We start from the raw sequence: 24,538 nt of genomic DNA, 5'->3' as shown, positions 1-24,538 counted from the left end.
GTGAGGCTGGGGTCAGCGCGGCTGGGGGCACAACCGGCGCCGGGGGCATTGTCGCTGGAATCAGCTAACATGTGGTCGACCGGCGTCGATCCGGATCCAGGCCTGGATCCTCGGGAGCCCTCAGGCGCCGGAGCTGGAGCCACTGGCTTCGAATGCCCAGGGCCCCCAGCCAAGTCCACGGAGCACGAAGGCACACCGGCAGAGTCGGGCTGCCCAAATATGCTGTGAAGCGCTTCGTAAAAAGCTCGAAGGTGGGCAGGGGACGATCTGGCTCTGGGAAAGGGAGGGAAGCGCTGAGCCATCCCAGAAGCAGGCTCCGAACGTCGGAGCAGGAGAGTGACGGCGCTCCGTGGGGTCCCGCGCCACGTCGTACGGGGAGAAGGCGAAGAGCGACGGTGCTTCGACTTACCCGAGGAGTGTGAAGACTTCAATGACGAGTGGTGGTGGCTCCGATACCAGTCCTGAGACCTTCCTCTTGACCGGGACTTCGAACAACGCGGAGCGGATTGCCGGGCCTCCAAAAGCTTTCAGGACCACTCCCACAAAGATTTTGGATTCATGGCCTGGCAGTCGGAGCACGATTTCCAGTCATGGTCGCACTCCAGGCAACAGAGGCACACGAGGTGCGGATCCGTGACGGACATCAATTTGTGACAGGAGTCACAAGGCTTGAAGCGGGTCCGACGATGGGACATCCATTGTGCTACCAGGAGTCGATAGACTCAAAAAAGACATCGACAAAAGTCGAAAAAAGTTGACGACAATGGGCGCGGAGTCGATCGACTCCACCTACTGACACGCAGTGGTACTGCTACAGAAAAAATTCTCTGGATCCAGTCTGATGCCTGGGGGTCATTCTAAGGTAAGGAATCTATAACTAATGGTCTCTTTCAGATTCTACAGATTCCTTACAAGCACATTTATCCTAACTGTGTGCGTATTTGTTATTTGTAGCTCCATCTTTTTATGCCCTTAAGTCTAGTAGGGAAACACAAGGAGATGATGGACAGAGCGCTGAAACTTTTCAGACACTCACCCCCAGTCACAGATCTGGGTTGAATCCATCATCATTCTTTAGCTCACTTCACCACCTCAGTTCAGACCCAGCTATATGCAAATCAGTCTTGACCCTGTGCCTCATAGGAACAGTCCAGCCCGAACTGCCAAGCCAGGTCTTCCCTGAATCGAAAACAAGCATCCTGGGACCGGTTTCTGGGTAACACCCTTCATCAGCCAGGCTAGCTTGAATCCAGTGGTAAAGAGAGCAAGAGACCCACGTCTGGGCATACCCTGCCAACTTACGACGAACAAAGCAAACACAAGGAGATGATGGACGGAGGGCTGAAACTTTTCAGACACTCACCCCCAGTCACAGATCTGTGTTGAATCCATCATCATTCTTCAGCTCACTTCGCCACCTCAGTTCAGACCCAGCTATATGCAAATCTTGATCCTGTGCCTCATGGGAACAGTTCAGCCCGAACTTAAGTCTAGTAGCAGAAGTGGAAAATGGATGGAACTCAAACCACCAACTGTGCTTGTGTTACTCGTCCTTTGAGTTCCTGAGCTGTTCCTGGGGTACACAGGACACATGAACTGCTTCAGTTTATTCACATCAAGAATTGTGCTGGGACTTGAACAGGTGAGGGCTCTCTCGTAAGCACCTAAACATTCTATGAATATCTATTTCTTGATTCCGCATTGTTGTTTCAGGCTGCCACGCATTATCAGCAGACAGCTGCAATACTTACTATGAGTCTCAAATGATCAGAAAAACAGCCGACAAAACAGTGATGTTTCAGGCTGGCCCTCCTTGTACACTAACCAAATCAGGATACTTTTCAATATGTACTAGGAGGCCTCTATAGTTAAAGTTTGCTTTGTGTGGACTTCAAATGTTTGAAGGTCTCAGTGGTACCTAAAGTTATTATTTAACCTCTTCTGTGCCCATGACGAGATAGTCTCGTCATGGAGCACGGTCGCGCTGTGCCCATGACGAGACTATCTCGTCATGAACCCCACCCGCGTGGGGGAAAGGGCGTGGCACCGAAGGGGTTAAATTGTCTTTTTGATGACAAGTATTTGCTATATTGCGCAGAAGCTTTTCTTGCTCCTAGTCTACTCCCTGAAAGCTATAGATGAGCTAACATGCACTACTTCGTAATGGTCACTTTTGCGTTTTGTTTCTAGCATAATGAGACATACCAAGATAGACATTTCACAGAGCATATAGCATTGGGGTACGTAAAGTTGAATCGGTGAGATGAATTCAGTCAAAGATCAGATGGAATGGAGTGTGTACGCACTGCCATCTTAGCCTCTCGTCATTTGGTTCCCTAATGTCACATTCCCAGGCCAATCTTGTGCCCTGTAAGGGGTCTAAGCTATTGAGGATGAGGAATCTTTATAGCCTCGATATTCCTTTGTGTCCTAATGAGCCTAGCATAATTTGGACTCCAGTGGTTTGTATTCAGGCACTTCTGGCCGGTCCTTTCTATAAGAAGCTAGAGAATGACGGATTTGAAGATATTTATATAACTGTGCGTTGTGCAGTTGAAATTCTTCAGCTAAATGCTCAAATGTAACAGTGTGGTCCCAGTCACATACATCACCCTATTTAGATACACACAACAAGTCCCAGGCATGAAAGACCAACTGATTTTTCAACCACTTTTCCTGGCAGAATCCCATAAGATTGTCCTCCAGGTACTTACTCCATTTATTCATTAACATACCTAAATGTGATCAGAGCAATTACAATCAAAATCTCATTAATTTTCGTTTTTAGTTATAGAATGCGATAATTCCATTATCATATTTTCCTTTAATTTAATGATTTTTGGTAAGCTTGTGTGACATATGTTGGAGCTAAATCAGTTCTAAATTGATTTACAGTTTTGAATTGACTTATCAAGTGTAAACAAATCTTGATTTCTCTCTTTGGACTTCTTGCTCGTTAGACTAGCGGATACTTACATACTATTCTTACATATTCTTTGCTCCTATAATAGTTCTACCGTATTAACTGCATTCAAGGACCAGATGGACAGGATGGTTTTGATGCTAAACCAATGTAGATGTGGTTCAGTGGCAAAATAAAGGTGGCACCTCAGCTTTGTTATTATTCTGCAATATGATACTACTTTTCACTCAGAGGTGAGCCATTTTCCCAGTCTTTCTTTGTTCCCCCATTTACTCTTTAAAACTTCTTCCTAACAAGTGCATGACTAGGACTTTTCCTAGAGTGCAGACATTTTCAAGACCATTCATCTTTCCGAATCTCATTCAAATGTAAGCAATTGATTGTTGTAGTGCAATAAATGTGGGAATAATTCACAGACTTGGCATTTGAAGGGTGTAGCCATATTTTTACAAAATAAAATAAATACTAAGTGAAATCATAGTTTCGCCCATTGGGAATGCTCAATTTTAGTGTTAATGTCTACCAAAGCTCCCACCATAATAAAGGGTCGCCCATATCAGATAATTGAATGCAATTCAAGATGTCAAACCTTGACAAACCTGCGTTTCAACTTTAGAAGGAAAATATTTCATTTAAGTTGTACTGAGCTTGGTTTTAATAAAATAAAAATTGCGCAGTTTAGTGAGCTCTGCCAAGTAAGTGCAATGTGTGTACCACAGCGACAAGAAGGATAAAGGATGTCCGAAAAGGTACATACCTCAAGTAAAAATCTAAGCGAGTAAGGCAGGAAATTCCTGACTGTGAGTGGTGGGTATAGATGAAGGATGTATGCAGGATCCCAGTCTTTTTCTCCATGACTAGCAATAAAGTCGATGTCATCGGGTACAGCTGTGCAGTTCACTATTAAAGGTAAAAAGTTGGCTTCCGATGCTGGGCACTGCAACAAACATCTCACTTCATTGCTCCTGTGGAGCTCTTCCTTCCATGTGATGTAGGTAGTAGAATGACAGTACTGGCCTTCTAAAATTCCCACTGGTTTAACAAACAATTGGCATCTATGAAAAACAGTAGAAAAGGAATGATTTTTATTGATGTACAATAGTAATTACAAAGGTAATTTGCTTTGTCACTACTGTTGATTGTAGTCTGATACTAAACATATATTGCTTGAAAATGAAAGAAAATAACAATCAACCACAACCTACTTTTCAGAACAAACATTTGTGACCCACCTCGCTTTACTAGACATAAGACAGGCAACTTTTTAAAGCAACTGAAGCATTGTGTGGTAGGGCACTGCCATTTACAGAAAGCACATTTTCTACTGAGATGGCCACTAAATTTTCACCGACATATAATTTTACTGATAAAACTAGATTTCACACAAATGATAATGTGTGGAAAATGGGTTTCAGGGAATACTTATCATTTGTGCATCACCAGGTGGTGTCTTGATTTGTTTTGATCCTATTAAAATGTAAATCTTTGCTTCCATCACACTTCAGAATGTGTACATTTCTTTTACACGTCTTTACATTCTGTCGTGTTTTAACAAATATGCTAGATTCCTGAAGAACAAGTTACTTACCTTCGGTAACGATGTATCTGTAAGAAACATTCGTTAGTTAGATTCCTCACATTAGAATAACCCCAGGCGTCAGACTGGATCCGGAAGATTTTTCGGCAGCAATACCCCTTGCGCGTCGCTAGGCGTCGTCTGCAGCTCCGCGTCCGTCGTCGGCGTCGGAATGACGTCGGAGTACTTAGACGCCGCCCTCGCGCGCTGACGTCAGTTCTTGTACATAGCCTTCCGCGCCAGGAACGCAGAGCCATGCAAGATACCGACACTGGTGCCAAAAAATTCTAGGGCCCTGAAAGGGATAGCCTTAACCCTAGATGTCAGTACGCAGAACGGGGAGGATGGGTGGGTCGGTGAGGAATCTAACTAACTAATGTTTCTTACAGATACATCGTTACCGAAGGTAAGTAACTTGTTCATCTGAAAGAATTGTGAAGAGGCTCAAAGGGAGCGCACATCAGGAATGTCAAGACAAGATTCAAGTCCCACTGAGGCATTACGAAAGGGACAGGAGGGTACGTGTGAGTAATGCCTTTAAGAAAGCGTGACACTACAGGGGACTTGAAAAGAGAGGGCTGATCTGGAAGCCGTAAGAAGGCAGAGAGAGCAGCAAGATAACCTTTCAAGGTGCCCAGGGCAGAGCCCTTCCAGGCCAAAGAAAGAAGAAAGAGGAGAACCTCAGAAAGAGGGGCGGAAAGGGGATCCACAGCCTTTGCTGTGCACCATGCCACAAATTTGTTCCACCGGCAGGCGTATACCGTCTTTGTGGAGGGACGCCTGGCTGCCAGAATGATATCACAGACTTCAGGAGGCAAGTCAAATGGCATTAACTGCCGCCGCTCAATCTCCACGCATGGAGGTGGAGGCTGGACAGGTTCGGGTGGAGGACCGTCCCCTGCTGCTGCGACAGAAGATCCTCCCGAAGGGGCAGACGTATCGGAGGATCGGTCAACATACTGAGTAGCTCGGGATACCAGTACCTTCGTGCCCAATCCGGAGCCACCAAGATGACTTGGGCCCGGTCGCGCTTGATCTTCTTCAGCACTCTGGGCAGAAGTGGTATAGGCGGAAAGGCGTACAACAGACCGCAACTCCACTCGCGACGAAAAGCGTTGCCAAGCGAGTGCCGCCTTGGAAATTCCAACGCGCAGAACTGCTGACATTGCGCGTTCTCGTCGGTGGCAAATAGATCTAACCAAGGCTCTCCCCACTGCTGAAAGAGACCTTGCGCCACCTCAGAGTTCAGACGCCATTCGTGATCCATCCTGCACCGGCGGCTGAGTTCGTCCGCTCTGGCGTTCAGAGAGCCCGCCAGATGTTGAACCACCAGGGTGATGCCCTGGTGTTCCAGCCATGTCCAGAGGCGCAGAGCCTCCTGACAAAGGGTCCACGACCCCACCCCGCCCTGTTTGTTGCAATACCACATGGCGGTGGTGTTGTCCGTGAACACCTGCACGACACTTCCCCGGACAGAGGGAAGGAAGGCTTTCAGTGCAAGTCGGATCGCTCTCAGCTCCAACAAGTTGATGTGGAGGCGAGACTCCGCCGGAGACCAGAGGCCTCTGATCTCCGCCTCTCCCATATGGCCACCCCATCCCAGGAGGGACGCATCCGTCACTACGACATGCTCCGGTAGGGGTAGGGAGAGGCTCTTGCCCGTGACCCAATCGCGGTCCGTGAGCCACCACTGCAACTGCTGTGCAGTGCCCTCCGAGATCAAGACATGGTCGGACAGGTTGCCGTGATGCTGGGCCCACTGAAACTTCAGGTCCCACTGCAGAGCCCGCATGCGCCACCTGGCGTGATGCACTAGTAGGATGCAGGAGGCCATCAGCCCCAGAAGCCGCAACACTAGCCTGACCGAAACCCAGGATAGAGGCCGAAAGATGGGAATCAGGGCCTGTATATCCCGGACCCGCTGTTCCGGTGGAGGAACCCGGAACTGCGCCGAATCTAGAACCGCTCCGATGAAAAGGAGCTTCTGAGAGGGGCTCAGGTGTGACTTCGGCACGTTCATGGAAAACCCCAGCAAATGCAGGAGATCCGCCGTAGTCTGGAGGTGGGAGACGACTGCCTGGGGCGAGCCCGCCTTCAACAACCAGTCGTCGAGATAGGGGAAGACTGGAACCCCTGATCTGCGCAGATGAGCTGCGACCACCGCCATCACTTTCGTGAACACCCGAGGGGCACTGGTAAGGCCGAAGGGGAGCACGGTGAACTGAAAGTGCTCCTGACCCACCGTGAACCGCAGGTAACGCCGGTGGGCCGGCAGGACGGGGATGTGGAAATATGCGTCCTGCAAGTCCAACGCTACCATCCAGTCTCCAGTGTCGAGGGCAGCTAGAACCTGAGCCAAAGTTAACATCTTGAACCGTTCCTTCTGGAGGAAGGCATTGACGTTTCGGAGGTCCAAGATAGGGCGTAGGCCCCCTTTGCCCTTCTTGGGAACCAGAAAGTAGTGGGAATAACAACCACGACCTACTTCTGGGCCCGGAACGCGCTCGACGGCCCCCTTGGCCAAGAGGGCCGAAACTTCCTCGTGGAGAAGATTTAAATGATCCCCCGAGATACGGTGGTGCTGCGGTGGCATGGCTGAAGGGGTCATCTCGAAGGGGAGGGAGTAGCCCCTTCGGACGATTTGCAGCACCCACCTGTCCGACGTGATGGAACGCCAGTGGAGCAGGTGATGGCGAACTCTGCCGCCCACTGGCGTGGAATGGGCCTGAAAGCTCGGACTAGGAAGGCTTTGAGGCGGATGCTGCCGGGGTGGATGTGGACTGACCGCGTCGTCCTCCAGTACCGCCTCGGCGTAAACCACGTCCGCGACCGCATGCAGGCTGGTTCTGCGGCCGGTGGCTAGGCGGACGTGAGGAGGTGCCCCTTCCTTGGCCACGAAAGGAGCGAAAAGCGGAAGTTTGTGGCCGCGGGGCCGAGAGGCCCAAGGACGTGGCCGTAGCCCGGGAGTCCTTAAAGCGAGCCAGCGCACTGTCCGCTTTGTCGCCAAAAAGGCGAGCGCCATCAAAAGGCATGTCCATGAGGGTGCTCTGGACATCCCCTGAAAAGGATGTGGACCGCAGCCAGGCGTGACGTCTAAGCGCCACCGTGGTAGAAATCGCCCTACCCAGCGAGTCCGTAGTGTCGAGTCCACATCGGATTGCATGGCGCGCTGCATCTCTCTCATCGGCCAGGGCCGAGGAAAGCCGCGCCCAGGCCTCCTCCGGGCACAGTGGCAGCACGTCCTCCACAGCATCCCACAGAGAGTGGGAATAACCGTCCAAGAGACAGGCGGTGTTCAAAGACCGCAGGCCCAAACTGAGCGAAGAGAACAGCTTCTTACCAAACTGTTCCAGTCTCTTGGAATCCCGGTCCGGAGGAGCGGACGGGAAGGAGGATTGGGAGGTAGAAGCCTGGATAACCAGACTCTCGGGGGTGGGGTGTTGGGACAGGAAACTGGGGTCGCCCGGAGCAGGGCGGTGGCGCCTGGCAACGTTCCTATCCACAGGAGGGACTGTGGAGGGCTTGGACCAGGTGCCCTTCAGAACGTCAGTAAGGGCCTCATTGAATGGCAGCAGAGGCTCAGTGGAGCATGCGGCAGACTGAAGCACCTCAGTGAGGATGTTAGTCCTCACAGCCACGGCAGGCAGCTCAAGCCAAGGGCTTCGGCCGCCTTGCGCAGCACCACAGAAAAAGCTGCACCCTCCTCCGAAGCCACAGTCGGAGGAGAGATGAATCCAGTGTCCGGTGAGGTATCCAAACCACTGGCCTCCCCCAGTTCATCTGCCCAGTCCTGTGCAAGTTGGCTCTGAAGGGCCATAGGGTCATCAGACCCCTCCCAGTCGCCCCCGTCATCCGATTCCTGGTAAACAGGAGGAGTGATCGGAGCCGGTCGATAGACAATATGTGTCTCTAGTGGCGTCGGATGCGGCGTCGGGCGGCGCGGCGTCGGGCGGCGCTGCATCGGCGTCGGGACCGGACAGGGGCTGAACCGAGGATCGACGTTGACCGGAGCCGGCGTCGGGGGTGGTATCGGTGTCGGCGCCGGCGGAGGAGGCGTAACGAGGTCGACCGGCGTCGACGGGGGCCCAGGCTCGGGCCCCTCGGGGACCTGCGGCATCGGGGCCGGAGCCTCCAACGGCGCCGGGGCCAGAGCCGCCGGCATGCGAGGTCGCCCAGTCGAGTCCGCGGGGCCCGAAGGCGCGCCAGCGGGCGTCGACGGTGGGGCCAGGTTCCTCATGGCCGAGAGGAAGGCTCTGACCTCCGCCGGCGTCGCGTCAGTCCCAGGGACCGTCAGGTATGGGGACTTGCGCGGCGCCTGCGGCTCTTGCGGAGCCGCGGGGGTGAAACCACCCGGACCCTCGGCCGAGTCGCGCGACCGGCGAGGGGAGTCCGAAGAGCGGTGTCGCTTCTTGGAGTGCCTCGACTTACCCGAAGACTTCGAGCCAGACGAGTGACGATGTCGAGTGCGGCTCCGCGACCGATCCTTGGACCTCCTCCTGGACCGGGATCGAGAGCGACGCGGAGCCGAGTGGCGAAGCTCGAGAAGCTTGCGGGACCGCTCCCGCCTAGCTTTCGAGGTCAGGGCCATACAACCGGAGCACGACGCCGCGTCGTGGTCGAGGCCCAAGCAGTACAGGCACCGGCGGTGATGATCGGTCACCGACATCAGTCGTTGACAGTCGTCGCAGGCCTTGAAACCAGGCATCCTACCGGCACCAGAGTCGAGAATTGACCAAAAAGAGTCAAAAAAGTTAGTCAAAAATTGACTAAAGGGGTAGCTCTCCCGGATCTGCGCTTACTGGCGCGGAAAAAAGGACAACTGACGTCAGCGCGCGAGGGCGGCGTCTAAATACTCCGACGACGTCATTCCGGCGCACAACGCCGATGACGGACGCGGAGCCGCAGACGACGCCTAGCGACGCGCAAGGGGTATTGCTGACGAAAAATCTTCCGGATTCAGTCCGACGCCTGGGGATATTCTAAGGTGAGGAATCTAACTAACTAATGTTTCTTACAGATGGAAATTTCACAATCCCTATACCCCAGCAACATTGTCACAAAATTCACATACATTTTTTCTCTAACTGCAAAGGAAGAGAAGTTTGTAAATCCCAATCCCCATGTTAAAAACATAAGCAGCAATTTGTCAGAAGACATAGCCTGACATTTGACTTCTGTCTGTGAAGCGCAGCAAATGTTACAAGACACATAGAGAATTTAAAGGCAAATTTATTTAATGCTTGGGACTTTCACAACCCACCAAAAATCAGTTAGCAACCCACCAGTGGATCATGACCCGAAGTCAAAGGCTAAGTGCTAAAAGGGCATAAAATTAGGCCATTTCTTTCAAAGATGTGTAGGTCTGAAAATCGAGAAATGTGGAAAAGGTCTGTAAATATTGTGAGAGAGTACGAGGGAGAGTACTCTGAGGAAGATGATGGTGTTGAGGTACTGATAATTTGTGAAAACACTTAATGAAATAAAAGAGGGATATCATCCTCCCAAGTGCACCTTGAAGATAAATGAGATTAATGTATCAGTGTGGGCAGACTCATGCTCCCCGTACACCATAATCAATAGACTGGTGTGGGAGAGTGTTGGTGTCAATAAGGTGTTTCCACAAGACATTGAGCCTGTAGGGTATTGTGGGGTAAAACTGCCACTGCTAGGATTTTTCAATTGCCAATTGTCTTATAGGAGTGCATGTGGGAAGATGTACATGGTGGAAAGGGGAAGGAAGGAGCAAAAAGCATTGGGCATCATACTTGATCCCAATTATCTTGATCAGGTGTTGTTGACTGAAGATTCGGAAAGACTGATGTGGAGCATGAAATATCCAGAGTGGTTTGATAATATTCTTGGATGCCTGAATAAATGTGAACATTGCATTGTGTTAAAGGCTGGGAGTACCTCGATAGTACACAAGGTGAGAATTCTGCTGTTTGCCTTACGTGCAAAGCTTAAGGAGGAGTTGGACAGATTATGATTAAGTAAAGCTAGGGTTATAAAACCGACTGAGGCATCTGAATGGCTTAGTCCCATTGTTTTGGCACGCAAACCCAATGGCTAATTCCGCATGTGTGTTGGCTTGAGAGACCTGAACCGGAACATCTGGGTCGACCACCATCCCTTGCCACATAAAAGCCTATCACCAGGTTTGGCGACATTCCAATTCCAGACATCTGACCTCATTCAGAACACCAGAAGGAGCATTCCATTTCGAGCTGGCGTCCGCTTCTACTGTCTTTCAAAGGATCATGAGAGTATTTTGGAAGATATCAGGAATGTGAGAGTGTTCCAGGAGGGCATTGTAGTCTGGGGTGCAGACCTAAACATTCATGATGGTGTTTTGAATGAGGTTCTGAGGAAACTGCAAGAAGCTGGGTTAGCTTTGTGTGGACATAAGTGCAATTTTGGTGTAATGCAAGTTGATTACGTGGGGCACATGCAGTCAGGGGATGGAGTTAAACCCAAAAAGAAGCGTCTTAAGGCTATTGAATGTGAGCCATTACCAGTTGACAAGGAGCAATTATGCTCTTTCTTAGGTTTAGCTGAATACTACTTTAAGTTTGTACAGCATTTTACAGACTAACTACACAGTCTGCGGGTTTTGATGAAAAAAAATGCATAATTTCTGTGAACCAATGAATGTCAGCAGGCTTTTGAAGGGATAAAAGCTGATCTTGTGAAGGGCGCGGCCCTCAAATCTTTTGATCCGCGTGATAAAATCATGGTGGTGGTGGATGCAACTGCTTACAGGTTAGGTGCTGTGTTGATGCAGAAGAAAGATGGACATGAGCTTGTAGTGACATTTGCTTTGCGCACACTCGAGGGTGCAGAGGTTACTTATTCCGTCATTGGGAAGGAACCAATGGCATGCTGGTAGGGCATCAACTAATTAAAAAAATGTGTGTGGAGGACAAATTTTGAGTTGAGAACCAATGACAGACCTCCCATTGACATCTTCACAACTAAGGGAGCTGGAAGGTCAACAACCAGAATTGCGAAATGGCTATACCGTTTGCAAGAATATGACTACTAACTGAACTATGTTCCTTAGTATAGGAACATACATGTGAACTGTCTGTCTCATTTACCGTTGCAGAGTCAGGGAGAGAGCGACAAGAACGAGGATAGGGAAGAATGGTTGGTGGCAAGTGCAGATGAGTCAGGTGGTGGGTCAGTAAGTGAGGAAGAGTGGAGGAGAGCAACTTTGGAAGATGACATGATGAAACAATTGATGACATGCTTGCCCAATAACACGGGTCAGGCAATGGATGTGAGAATGAAATAAGCAGATTATAGGATGATTTGATTAGAATTTTAAGTAGGGGATGGAATTGTTAGGAGAGTGGGTACGTTGGTGGTGCCTTTAGGATTTTGTGCCAGATTGCTGGAGTTGTTGTACAAATGGACATAGCACAATGTCTGGAATGAAGAGGAGAGCTAGGTTGGACTTGGTGGTGAGGCATGGATAAGGAGATTAAGAGATGTGTTCGGAGTTGTGTGGCGTGCACGTGTAGTGACAAATCACATAAGTCAGAGGAATCTCCTATATCACCAACCATATTACCAGACAAACTGTGGCAAAGAGTGGCGATGGACATTTGTGGACCATTTAATGCCAGGGGGATATAGAACAAATAAACCATTGTCCTGGTGGACTACTTCACTAAATGGCCTGAGATAGCATTCGTGAGGGAGAAGGGAGACAAAAGCATCTAATTTTATAAATTTTTGTGAAGATTCGAGCGAGATGGGGAGGCATATCCTCAGTGTCTGAATACTGATAATGGGCCACAATTCCTTGCTGTCGAGTTTGAAAGGTACATGGAAAAAATTGGGGTGTCACATCATACCACTGCAGTTTATAATCCTAGAGAACACGGTCTTGTTGAGAGGTTCAATCATGTGCTAAAGGAATGTGTGCAACTTGCTAATGAGTGTGGTGAAGAGTACAAAAATGCCATCAAGGAAATGTTGTGGAGTTACCGGAACATGCCCCACACAGCCACAAAGGAGATCCCATTTTGTCTTCTTAAAGGAGGGCAAGCGGGTGCCAAAGTGACACCTGCATAGATGGGCAGGTCCAGCATTAAGTGTGTGGATAAGAAAGAGTTGGAGCACAGAGTTCAGAAATATCAAGAAAAGTATAAGTATATGCAAAGGCACAATGATGAGTTAAGGAGCAGCGCACGTAGGTTTGTGAATGTGACTGGGTGAGGAAATACCTTATTGGGAGCAAAGGGCAGGATTGTCCATATGGTCCAAGCCCAAGCAAGTCAAGAAGGTAGTTGGCAATACTGTGTGGGTGGGTGACGGTAAAAGGTGGAACATCTGGAGAGTGACTGAGTAATGCTTTGGAATGTAACATATGGTGGAAGGGAAATGGACCAGCAGTTCCAAAAGTTGATCTGGTTAAGAAGCGGGAATTTAGTAAAGCAGAACGTATCATTACTTAACCAATTTGGAAAAAGGATTATGTGTGTGCCCGATGGCTTATGATGTCCTCTGTGTTATTGAGTTTCAGTTTTTTTTCTTGGTCGTGGATTTGCTGCTGTTCTCTATTTAACTTGGTGCACTTGGGTTTTGTGTGCTGTGATTCCGGTTTCATGCTTACCTACTTATTGTATTATATTATGTGGTTTATTTTATTATTAGGGAAGGGAGATATGTTGTATCCTAGCAATTGTGACAGCATCTGGTTGCTATCGCCACTGGATTCTAGAGTGTGGACTCCAGGGACATGCAGCAGGCAGTTGCTTAGGGAGGAGGACTTCAGGAGTTGTTGTACAGGACATAATAAACCTGTTTCTCCTTTCTTCATGCTTTCTGGTGATTTAAAAGATTTTTTGTTTCTAAACATTAGTTGCACATTATTTAAAAACCTATCTAGAACTATAACGTCACTAACTGTGTTTTCTTTCAATATATATATATATATATATATATATATATATATATATATATATATATATATATATTACATAGACTGCACAATCACATTGCACTTTTGTACTGACAGCTGGCCCAACCGACTAGTGAATAATATAATTTTTGTTGTAGCAGCCACAGAGTGCAAATGTCACTGCAAGCTTGCACTGCAACTGTGCAATCTCTGAAATATGGCAATTTTAGGAGTGATATTAATATACTTCTAGATTACTGTAATGAACCTGTCTATCTCTACTTGTAATGTGTGACTCAGTTGGGCTGTGACCTGAAAACTCAAAGACCAAATTGCTTGGCCCCAGAGAGAGGAGCACAAGATGCCTATTATAGAGCACCCTGATTTTTAAATTATGCTCATAATGCAGCAGTCATTGCATTGCGGGGTGGTGATAGTGAGTGCAATATCTTCTGCCTCCTGGGCTTTGCCTGCAGAATCTTCTCAAATGATTCCCCACAGGTACACCAATTTGGCCTGGTGGCTCAGGAGATCTTTTCACAAAATAAAAGGGTAGTGTTCTTGCTTCCAGGAAGTTATGTTTACTCTAGGTTTCCAGACTTTTCCTTATCACTCCTCATATTGAAACAGTCAGTTGTAGGTACCCAGAAACTACCCCTGTCGATTTTCAGTGTTGATTAGCTCCACTTCTTGCACATTTCCTTTTCATTCATAGCCTTATGTGTAACGAACAAGTTACTTACCTTCGGTAACGCTTTTTCTGGTGGATACAGTATCTGCCTGTGGATTCCTCACCTTGTGAATATCCCCTGATCCACCAACATTCGGAAACATTTGTTGCTCTCCACGCCGACGAGGACGACGTCACAGAAGCACGGCTCCGCGCGCGGCTCCGCTGACATCACTGGATCCATAAGAGGACCTCGACGTCAGTTCCGCCCTTTTTTCCGAGCCTTCGAGGCACACGGACGGACCGACAACAGTATATATACAGTATACACAGTACATAATATAGAAACCAACACACACAGTGTCAAGACAATGCAGGAAAGCAAAATAAATAACACACTTCCTTTGACAGCAATAGATAAATCTTGTCACATCATCACTATTGTAGATATAGAAGGGTGGACAACGGGGAGGCGGGTGGGTCAGTGAGGAATCCACAGGCAGATACTGTATCCACCAGAAAAAGCGTTACCGAAGGTAAGTAACAAGGTAAGTAACTTGTTCTTCTGATGGATACATCTGCCAGTGTATTCCTCACCTTGTCAAAAGATTCCCACAGCAGTTCCACTCCCGGAGGAGGGTGTCCACCCTTCTATACCAAAAAGTCCTGAAGGACAGAACGAGCAAAGTTACCGTCCCTCCTCACCTCGGAATCTAAGTAGTAATGCTTTGCGAAAGTGTGGAGGGAGGCCCAAGTTGCCGCCCTACAAATGTCCTCCACAGGAACACCTCTAGATAAAGCATATGTAGAAGACTTAGCCCTGGTAGAATGAGCCCTTATAGCCTCTGGAGGTTCCTTACCGGCCAAAGAGTAACATATCTTGATGCACAAGATAATCCATCTGGAAAAGGTGCGCTTGTGCACCGCTCTGCCTTTCCTGCAGCCAACGAAGCCCACGAAGAGCTGGTCATCCACTCAAAAGTCTTTAGTTCTATCAAGGTAAAAGCTCACCGCCCTCTTAGGGTCCAAGCGGTGAAGCCGCTCCTCCACCTTGGAAGGGTGAGGGGGGAGGTTAGAAGGTAGGAAGGTTAAAGGACTGCCCCAGATGGAAAGGAGTTACCACCTTAGGCAGAAAAGCAGCCCTGGTCCTGAGTACCATTCTTTCAGCATGAATGGTCAAGAACGGGGGTTTCGAACTCAGAGCTTGAATCTCACTTACCCTCCTTGCCGAGGTAATGGCAATGAGAAAAACTGTTTTGAAAGACAATAACCTTAAGGGACACTTGTGCATGGCTCAAAAGGAGAACCCATCAAGTAAGTTAAGACAAGATTTAAGTCCCATTGTGGTACAATAAATGGAGTGGGCGGAAATTTGTTGGTCAGGCCCTTAATGAACCGCAATACAATGGGTGATTTAAACGAGGATGGCTGATCCGGCAAACAAAGGAATGTCGACAAGGCCGATAAATAACCCTTCACAGTAGCTACAGCAAAAACTTGCTGAGCAAGAGAGAGAGCAAACTGAATGATGTTGGATAAACGAGCCCTCAAAGGGTCAATAGACTTCTCTCTGCACCAAAGGACAAATTTAGACCACCTATAGGAATAGATAGACATGGTGGAATGATGCCTGGCAGACAAAATTACGTCTACCACATTAGGCGGGAGAGAAAAGAATTCAGGTTGCCCCGTTCAATCTCCAAGCATGAAGGTGTAAGCTCTGGAGGTGGGGGTGTAGAACCTTCCCCTCCGACTGTGAGAGGAGGTCTGCCCTGAGAGGGAGACGGAGCGGAGAGCACGAGGAGAGGTGGAGAAGATCTGTGTACCACACCCTTCTTGGCCAGTCCGGGGCGATCAATATGACTTGGGCCCAGTCTTGGCGAATCTTCCTCAGAACCCGAGGAATCAAGGGTATGGGAGGAAATGCGTAAAGGTGATGCGAGTCCCATCTCAACTGAAACGCATCCCCCAAAGCTCCCTGCATCGGAAACTGGAGACTGCAGAATGACGGGCACTGAGCGTTCTCGTGAGGGGCAAACAGGTCCACTCGAGGAGTTCCCCCACTTCCGAAATACGTGACGAACCACCTCCGGATGGAGCCTCCACTCGTGGTCGGCAGAGAACTGCCGACTGAGACTGTCTGCATGCACGTTCAGAATTCCGGCCAGATGATTTGCCATCAGACAAATCTGATGATCCTGAACCCAGGACCAGAGACGCAGAGAGCCTCTCTGCAGAGACAATGTGACCCCACTCCTCCCTGCTTGTTGACATACCACATCGCGGCAGTGTTGTCCGTCAGGACCTGAACCGACTGACCGCGTAGGGAAGGGAGGAAGGCCTTGAGTGCTAAACGTATCACCCGCAACTCCAAAAGGTTGATGTGAAGCAACCTTTCCTCTGGAGACCAAAGACCTTTGATCTCCAGATCACCCAGATGCGCACCCCACCCTAAAGTGGATGCATCCGTTATCACTGTGGCCACCAATGGAGGTAGATGGAAGGGCTTTCCTTGAGACAGATTGCCCTCCACGCTCCACCAAGACAGATCCACTGCAGCTTCTTTGGAGATCCTCACAGACTCCGAGATCTCTGTTGTGCTGATACCACTGCCTGCGGAGGCACCACTGGAGCGCCCTCATGTGCCAGCGTGCATGGTTGACCAACAGAATGCAGGAAGCAAACAGACAGAGCAGACGAAGGACCTTCAGGACTGGAACGACCGCTCCATTGTAAAACAAAGGAATAATTTCCTGTATGTCGAGAATCCTTTGAGGAGGTGGGAATGCTTGACACACAGTAGTGTCTAGTACTGCCCCTATGAACAGGTTGCATTGAGAGGGCACCAGGTGAGATTTGGGCACGTTTATCGAGAAACACAATTTGTACAACAGCTGAGTTGTAACCTGCAGATGATGAAGCACCTTCTCTGGCGACTCCGCTTTTATCAGCCAGTCGTCCAGATAGGGGAAAACTGGAATCCCCGACCTTCTGAGATGGGCTGCCACCACTGCCATCACCTTCGTGAAGACTCTAGGTGCAGTAGTAAGACCAAACGGGAGGACCGCAAAAAATAATGTTGAGACCCTACCGTAAAACACAGATACTTCCTGTGCGACTTCAGGATGGTGATGTGAAAATACGCATCCTGCAAGTCGATCGACACCATCCAGTCCTCCTGTTGCAGCGCCTGAAGAACCTGTGCAAGGGTGAGCATCTTCAACTTCTCCTGCTTCAGAAAAAGGTTCAAGATCCTGAGATCCAGGATTGGACGTAGCCTGCCATCCTTCTTTGGAATCAGGAAATACCAGGAGTAGCATCCCTGACCCCTTTCCTGCTCTGGAACCACCTCTAGCGCACCTTTTTATTAGCAATGTAAGGACTTCCTCCTGCAGGAGAATAAGGTGGTCCTCAGAGCAAGCACCTTGGCAGGGAGGGTAATTCGGAGGGAATTCCCGAAAGGAAAGAGCATACCCATTTTCAACAAGATCTAGAACGCAAAGGTCTGTAGTGACAATTCCCAATCTTGTAGAAAATGGGTAAGCCGTGTCCCCACAGGACCAACATGATCCAGAATGTTGGATCTAGGGCTGCTTTGCAGTGGTATGAGGGAGGGAAGAAGAGGAGGAGGAGGAGGAGGAGGAGAGCTGACGATCTTGAGCACGACCTCTGTTCCTGCCCCTGTAGTTCTTATACAGGGTATCTTGCTGCTGCAGATGCTGCTGCTGAGGCTGCCTGAAGGTCCGAAAGGACAACCTCCCAAACCCTCTGTACCTCCTATAAGAGGAACCTCTAGGCTGTGCCTGCAGGTCCAGAGACTAGGCCGTGGCTTTGCTGTCCTTGAACCTTTCCCAGGCTGCATCCGCTTTCTTCCCGAACAGCCCAGAACCATCAAAAGGCAGGTCCAGAAATGTTGCCTACACATCAGGAGAGAACTCTGAAGATTTAAGCCAAGCACTCCTCCTTGTGGCGACCGAGGAGACCATGATCCTGGCAACAGCAACAGAGTCCGCAGTGTCCAAACCACTCTGGATAACCTGTCGTGCAGCCGCCTGAGTGTCCGACAGGACTTCATTAAAATTCTGCCTGTCCTCCTCAGACAACTTAGGAGCCAGCTGTTTAGCAGAATCCGTGAGAGCGTGGATATAACAGCCCAAGAGACAGGTGGCATTTGTGGACTTTAAGGCCATACTCGCCGAGGAGAACACCTTCTTAGCTGTCTGGTCGGGCTTTTTTGACTCCCTATCACTAGGAACCTGTGGAAAAGCCCCAGAATACTTCTTTGAACAGGCAGCCTGAACCACCAGACTTTCAGGAGAAGTATGGGATGTAAGAAAGTCCGGATCTCCTGGAGCCGCCCTGTACATCCTAGCATTAGACTTAGATACTGCCGGAGCCGAAAAGGGCTTACACCAAACCTCCATGACTGGCTCAGTGATGGCATCATTAAAAGGAAGCAAAGGCTCTACCACGGTGGAGGGAGAATGAAGAACCTCAGTAAGGATGTTGGGTTTAAATTCAGCCGTTGCGAGCTGCAAGTCCAAAAGCTCCGCTACTTTCTTTATGACAGTGTGGTAAGGAGCCACATCCTTAGAGTGAGCATAAGTAGGAGGAGTAAGCTCCCATTCCGGTGACAAATCAAGGCCACTTGCCTCTTTTAGTTCCTCGAACAAGTCATCTGACTCCATGAGCTCACCCTCTTCCATTTCTTCCACCTGGTACCTCTGCTCCTCCAAAATTCTCTGTGCTTCTCGCCTGGATCTAATCCTCAGAACCGGCGGCGCCGCACATGACTCTGACGGAGCCGGAGCCGGCGTCGAACACGGATCCGGAGGAGCAGCCGGAGTCGAAAGAGGTTGAGATGGAGCCGGAGAAGAAGGAAGCGGCATCGACGTCCTCGGCGCCGGGAAATGCCAAGATGGCGTCGCTGGAAAGAATGGCATAAAGGGAGCCTGAGCATAAGCCTGAGGAACCCCCAAATTAAAGGCCATTGGACCCATGGGACCCGAAGGTGCTCCAGAGGGGTACATCGCTCTTGAAAAGACACCATACATAGCATTTAAATAATGCGATGGGTCTTGTCCCGGGCCAGGAAAGGGGGGTAAGGCTCAGATTGAGCCAATACCGGACTCGGGCCAATCGGGGCCAACGGTGGAGCCAAAGGAGCAGACGACTCATCAGGAGCCGGAGCCTCTTCCACTGGAGCCAGAGAATGCGACGGCCTCGGTGATGGAGCCGGAGAACGCTCCGGAGAAGCTGCAGGCAAAGCCGGGCAAACAGGAGAAGCCGGATTCGACACAGAAGGAGAGGGAGAAACATAGTCCTTACGACGTCGAGGTGCTGGTGAAGTCGATCTCGGAGCCGTCTCCTTATTTGAACGGTGTTGAGAGCCATGCCTCTTCTTCTTTTTATGTTTCTTCGACTTCGAAGCATGACCCGACATCGACTTCAAGCCCGACCTGGACCTGGACCTGGATCTTGAACGCCTTCAACCTCTCTTTTCCTTTCTCATTTTCACTCTAAATAGCTTAGCTTCTCTTTCCTTTATGGCCTTTGGATTCATCTTGCGGCAGCAAGAGCATCCCTCGACGTCGTGATCGGATGACAGGAAACAGACACAATCCTCGTGTGGATCCGTAATGGACATGTGTTTACCAAACTCTCTACAGGGCTTGAACCCTAACTTCTTTGTCGATATCTTGAAAAAGAAGCTAGATGAAAGCAGAAACACTAGCAGAAATACAAAGTAACTAGTAAAAGCTACGGAGAGTCCCAAAAAACCGTTATCGTCGACGGCGCGGAAAAAAGGGAATTGATGTCATCACGCCGACGAGGTCCTCTTATGGATCCAGTGACGTCAGCGGAGCCGCGTGCGGAGCCGTGCTTCTGTGATGTCGTCCTCGTCGGCGTGGAGAGCTACAAAAGTTTACGAATGTTGCTGGCGCAGGGGATATTCACAAGGTGAGGAATCCACTGGCAGATGTATCCATCAGAATTTTGTTTTAGTCACAGTCTTCCGGTATACTGGGGAATTCTAGGTGGACATATCAGTTACTGAACTCACGGTGTAGCACTTCCATAGATATGTACTAAACTGGATTACCACATTTTCCTTATCTCAAACTCATTAAATAGCTCTTAAGATTTGTCATTCATCTCACATATATTCAAGTCTTCAAATATCAAAAGATCTCAGAACAGTCAAAGAATGTTATTGTTATTAGTATAAAAGCCTTACAATGCAAATTCACAAGAACAATAAATTATCCCCACAAATTCACACTCTACGGTGACACCGCAGACAAAGCATGTCACAGTGGAAGAAGAACAAATGATACCATTTACACTAAACAATGTTCAAATAGACTAAACTAAACACTGCCAGTCAAATAAAAATACAGAAATTCTAATACTTTAAGAATATGTGACACTACTTATGTCCAAATTATCCCTTTTAAATGTTAACAGCTCGTTGAAACATAATCAGATGTTTAATTTTTGGCCAAACTACCCAAAAGATCTGGAAACCCGGCTCACTCCTTTCATCGTGGAATGTATGCAAGTCTTAAGTTACAAAGGCCACGTTTATCAGTGCTTTTTTCTTCAATTCATCAAATAACCCAATAGTGAGAGAAATCTTGGACCACAAAGTTAGACTATGCATGTATCTCTCCTATCCTTTCTTACAAAAGTATGTGAGAAGCATTACTCTCCATCAGCTCAAAATGTCCAGCTTTTGCCATCCAGTCTACCCCTGCTCAAGACTACAGTAGTCTTTAGCTGGCAAACACAAGGAGCATAGAGTTTCCTTCTTCATCTCCAGAGAGGTTATTAGCTATCAAAAGCTCTGCCTTCAAGCACAAACCAAGACTGGCATGATAGACAATTACTGTTTTTATACAGTGACTGGGCACTACAGCTGTTGAAGCTTGCAGTGCCACAGCACAGCATCGCAGAAATGGACGGTAGCAGGTATTTTTTCTTCTGGGGTGGTGGGCAAGAACAATTACCTCCATTGCAGCTAATGTTGAAATGCAGAAACTGGTTTGGAGGGAGAAGTGTCCAGGGTAATCAAAGGCTACTTAGCGCCAACTGTGACTCTGTTGTTCTAGTGCCACCTCACTATTGGACCACAAAAAAGAGCACACTTTTAGCTCTTGACTTCAGAAGAGCTCAGAAAGGTTGCGAGTTAAAACTCAAACCTAAGCAAATCACACAATAAGCCATAATAAAGTAATGTTCAGTTAGTGCTTTTTACTTTCAAAAAGAAAAAATATTTTAATTCACAGACAGCTAAATACTAAACATACATGTATATACTGACACAAAGAAGGCCAGACCTCACAAGCCCTTCCTGAACTAGAGATCTATGTAAGAAAGCCTCAGTAGTAAACAATATAAAGTTAATAATGTAAAATCCCTGCCTAATGTTTTTGTCACTGGATGACATCGTGAAAGGTCCCTTTTTCATATATCTTAAAAAAAGTAAGATATCAGAGTTCAAAATGTCTCTATTTGTAATAAACAATGCCACTTTTTCATTTAAAGGTTAACACAACTGGTGCCTAAACAATTATACATGAAGAAGATCAACAAGGGGTTGAGCCAAAACTCTGAGGTCATCTCACTATGGGCCCCAAACTGAGCAAAAGAACATCACTGTACTATTTGACCCTCATGGTGGCAAGTGACGGGCTTACTCAGGGAGGTGGTGTGGTTACAAAACTCAGAATCATTAATATATAAAAGTCCAGCCATTGCTTTCATTTTTAAAAAGAAGAAGTACTTTAATTCTTATACAACTAAACAGCAAACATACAGTTACACATAAACATAAAGAAAACTAGACATCAGTTGCCCCTTCTATTTCAGAAATGTGTGGTTTAAATTCCCATAGTATTAAACAGTGCAAATATATTTGGTACTGTATCTGTCACAGTTAACGAATTACAAAACACATCCTGTTGTATATGTCACAGCCCCCACTGGCAGTTGGCTGACCCAGATGTTAGAAGTATGCAGAGCTGGCAGTGGTCGTAGAATGCGGTTTCTCAAACTTTCAAAAGTAATTTTTTTTTCTAACAAATTAGATGACATAGCATTTAACTAAGTCAAGCAGCCTGGTTACTTTATAGGGCATTTCTATTAGACATACCATTACCCTCCACAACTAAGTCATTACAAATATTTCCTTTTAATTAGAGCTAGTAACAACAATCACAATTCCTGAAGCAATGACCAGAGACTTTGCACCCCTAACTACAAAGGATGTGTAGGAGGCTGACTTAGTATATGGTTTAGTGTAGGGTGCTAAGTGTAGCACCCTGCACTAAACCAGACAAACCTTATGGTGATTTTAGTGGTCTTAGACAACCTTAGAAAGCTCTCTAAGTGGTAGCTGTGGTGTGCAGGCTTAGTCCAGAAGGAGTGTAAATTTTACCAGAACGTGATCATATTGGTAAAGATTAAGTGAAAAAAGAACCACACAGTGTATTTATAAAAATATGTATTTATTATAAGGCCCTCACTAACGCATACAAATATCTCCTACCTGGAGGTATAAACCCAATACTTTGCAAACAGAACAGGTAAGTAGCCCACAGTGGTCGCCAGGGAGAGATCAAACCATATACTAAAATAGTGGGATGCGAGTCAAGACTGTACCCAGAAGACATAGAAGTGCTGGTAAGGTAAGTACCAAGGAACCCCACGGAGGCCGTGTGCAGAGTGGAAACACGACAGCGTGCTCAATTCAAGTCAATAGGTAAGTTGCGGTTGCAATTTAAAAGAAGAAGGACCCTTCCCAGAGGACCCTAACGAAACCCTGTGGGAGACAGAAGGTTGGAGAACCACCCCACCCGTGAATACCCCAGGAATCAGGATACCTACACCAGTCAGAAACCACTGTTGAACTCAATGGAGGACTTCAGGAAGATGCCGCTGACGAAGAAGGTGAAAGTGTCCCGTGGAACCCAACGGTGGATTCAGATGAGAAGTACGTGCAAGCGGAGGGGACAGAGTCAATGCCACTCAGGAGTGACCAGGAGGCATGGAAGATGAATGCCCACTGATGTCGGGTGATGCAGGAGAGTTGACGATGACCTTGGAGCTGCAGCTGTGTGGACCAGGTGACGCTGTGGAAGACCAGGAGCTGTTCACGAGCTGTACCACGTCGGATGTTGAGAGCTGAGGGGTGAGTGTCCGTTGGGAGCACCAACAAGCCTTGGCAACTGCAAACAACGTGGCAAGCGAAAAAGGTGCAGTGTCGGGACCAACAAGGTCCAAGTGACTCACCTTGAGCAGGGGAGTCAGAGTAGGCCCTGAGCAATCAGGGGAGCCCACTGGAGTCAAAGAAGACCCTCGGGAGGACCCACAGGGCAGAGGCACAGGAGTAGCAAGAGAACCTGAAGCAGTTCACCAAAGATGCAGGCCCAAGGTGCAAGGGATGCGGTGAGGACGACGATCTTGACTGCAGAAGATGCTTGAGGTTGGAGCTGCTTGGAGCCCAAAGATCTCTGAGGAAGAGAGTCGACAAGCCTTGTCAACGGCAAGTCGACGCGGTGCACAGGGGTTCTGTTCCAGAGGCCTCAAACTTGGTGAGAAGATAGTGCAGGCCTCTAGGAATGTGGAGAACCACCACCTGTGTTGATGAGCCTTTCAGAGTCTGTGGGAGCCCAGGATAAGCAGACCGGTCAGCTGTGTTGCGGTGCCTGCAGATGCAGGGAAGTGACTCCTTCACTTCAAGGAAGATTGCTTTCATTGTCTTGGATGATGTCCACAAGCCTTGTGAGGATCCTAAATGGAGCACAGGCACAGACATTTTAGCAGACTATCAGGACGACAAGCCAAGGAGCAGCAATATACTTCCCAGTTGCACTCTTGGTGTCCAGAGCAAAGTCCAGCAAAGTCCAGAGTGCCCAGACATTCAAAGATGAAGTGGTGTCTGATCTGAATCTTGTCCCACAACTAATCTAGGTAAGCCATTAAGTACCCTATGGAAAGGGTTGGGACAATTCAGGGGTTCCTCCCAGAGGAGGGGCTGGACAGTGGGGAGGTTACTCCAATGTCCTTTGTCCAGTTTCACGCCAGAGCGGGAGCCAACAGCTCCCTGAACTGGTTTGAACTGGAGTATGCAAGAAGGGCACAAAGTGTGCCCTTCAGACAGTTCTAGTGGTGCTGGCAAGTGCCCCCTCCCTGCCCCAATACACTAAACCCTGTCTGGGAGTTGGTCACTCCTCCCTGTGACAGGATATCTATTGTTCTGCCTACCCAGTGAACAGTGCACGGGGCCAGCACGTTTTCTTGCTAGTTGTCCATGGTAGAATCAAAGGAATTTGGTTAGAAAGCGAGCGTAGCACCATTAATGCACAAGTTACTTACTTGTGTAACGATATATCTGTAAGAGACATTAGTTAGTGATAGATTTCTTACCTGAGAATATCCCCAGGCGTCAGACTGGAT

At 48.3% G+C, this 24,538-nt stretch overlaps 1 protein-coding gene across 1 annotated transcript in view; it reads right to left on the bottom strand.

Moving 5' to 3' along the window:
- VPS13C (vacuolar protein sorting 13 homolog C) overlaps positions 1-24,538 on the bottom strand; it is a 2,873,871-nt gene that overhangs the window by 1,028,254 nt on the left and 1,821,079 nt on the right. The window contains exon 58 of the mRNA XM_085648297.1: positions 3,681-3,978. Coding sequence (XP_085504423.1) covers positions 3,681-3,978 — 298 coding nt within the window. The remainder of the gene's footprint in view (positions 1-3,680; positions 3,979-24,538) is intronic.

This window comes from Triturus cristatus, chromosome 3_2 (genome assembly GCF_964204655.1).
Source record: "Triturus cristatus chromosome 3_2, aTriCri1.1, whole genome shotgun sequence".
In the NCBI taxonomy this organism is placed as follows: domain Eukaryota; kingdom Metazoa; phylum Chordata; class Amphibia; order Caudata; family Salamandridae; genus Triturus; species Triturus cristatus.
Note: the sequence above shows the minus strand (reverse complement) of the source record. Positions and strands in the feature narration are given on the sequence as shown.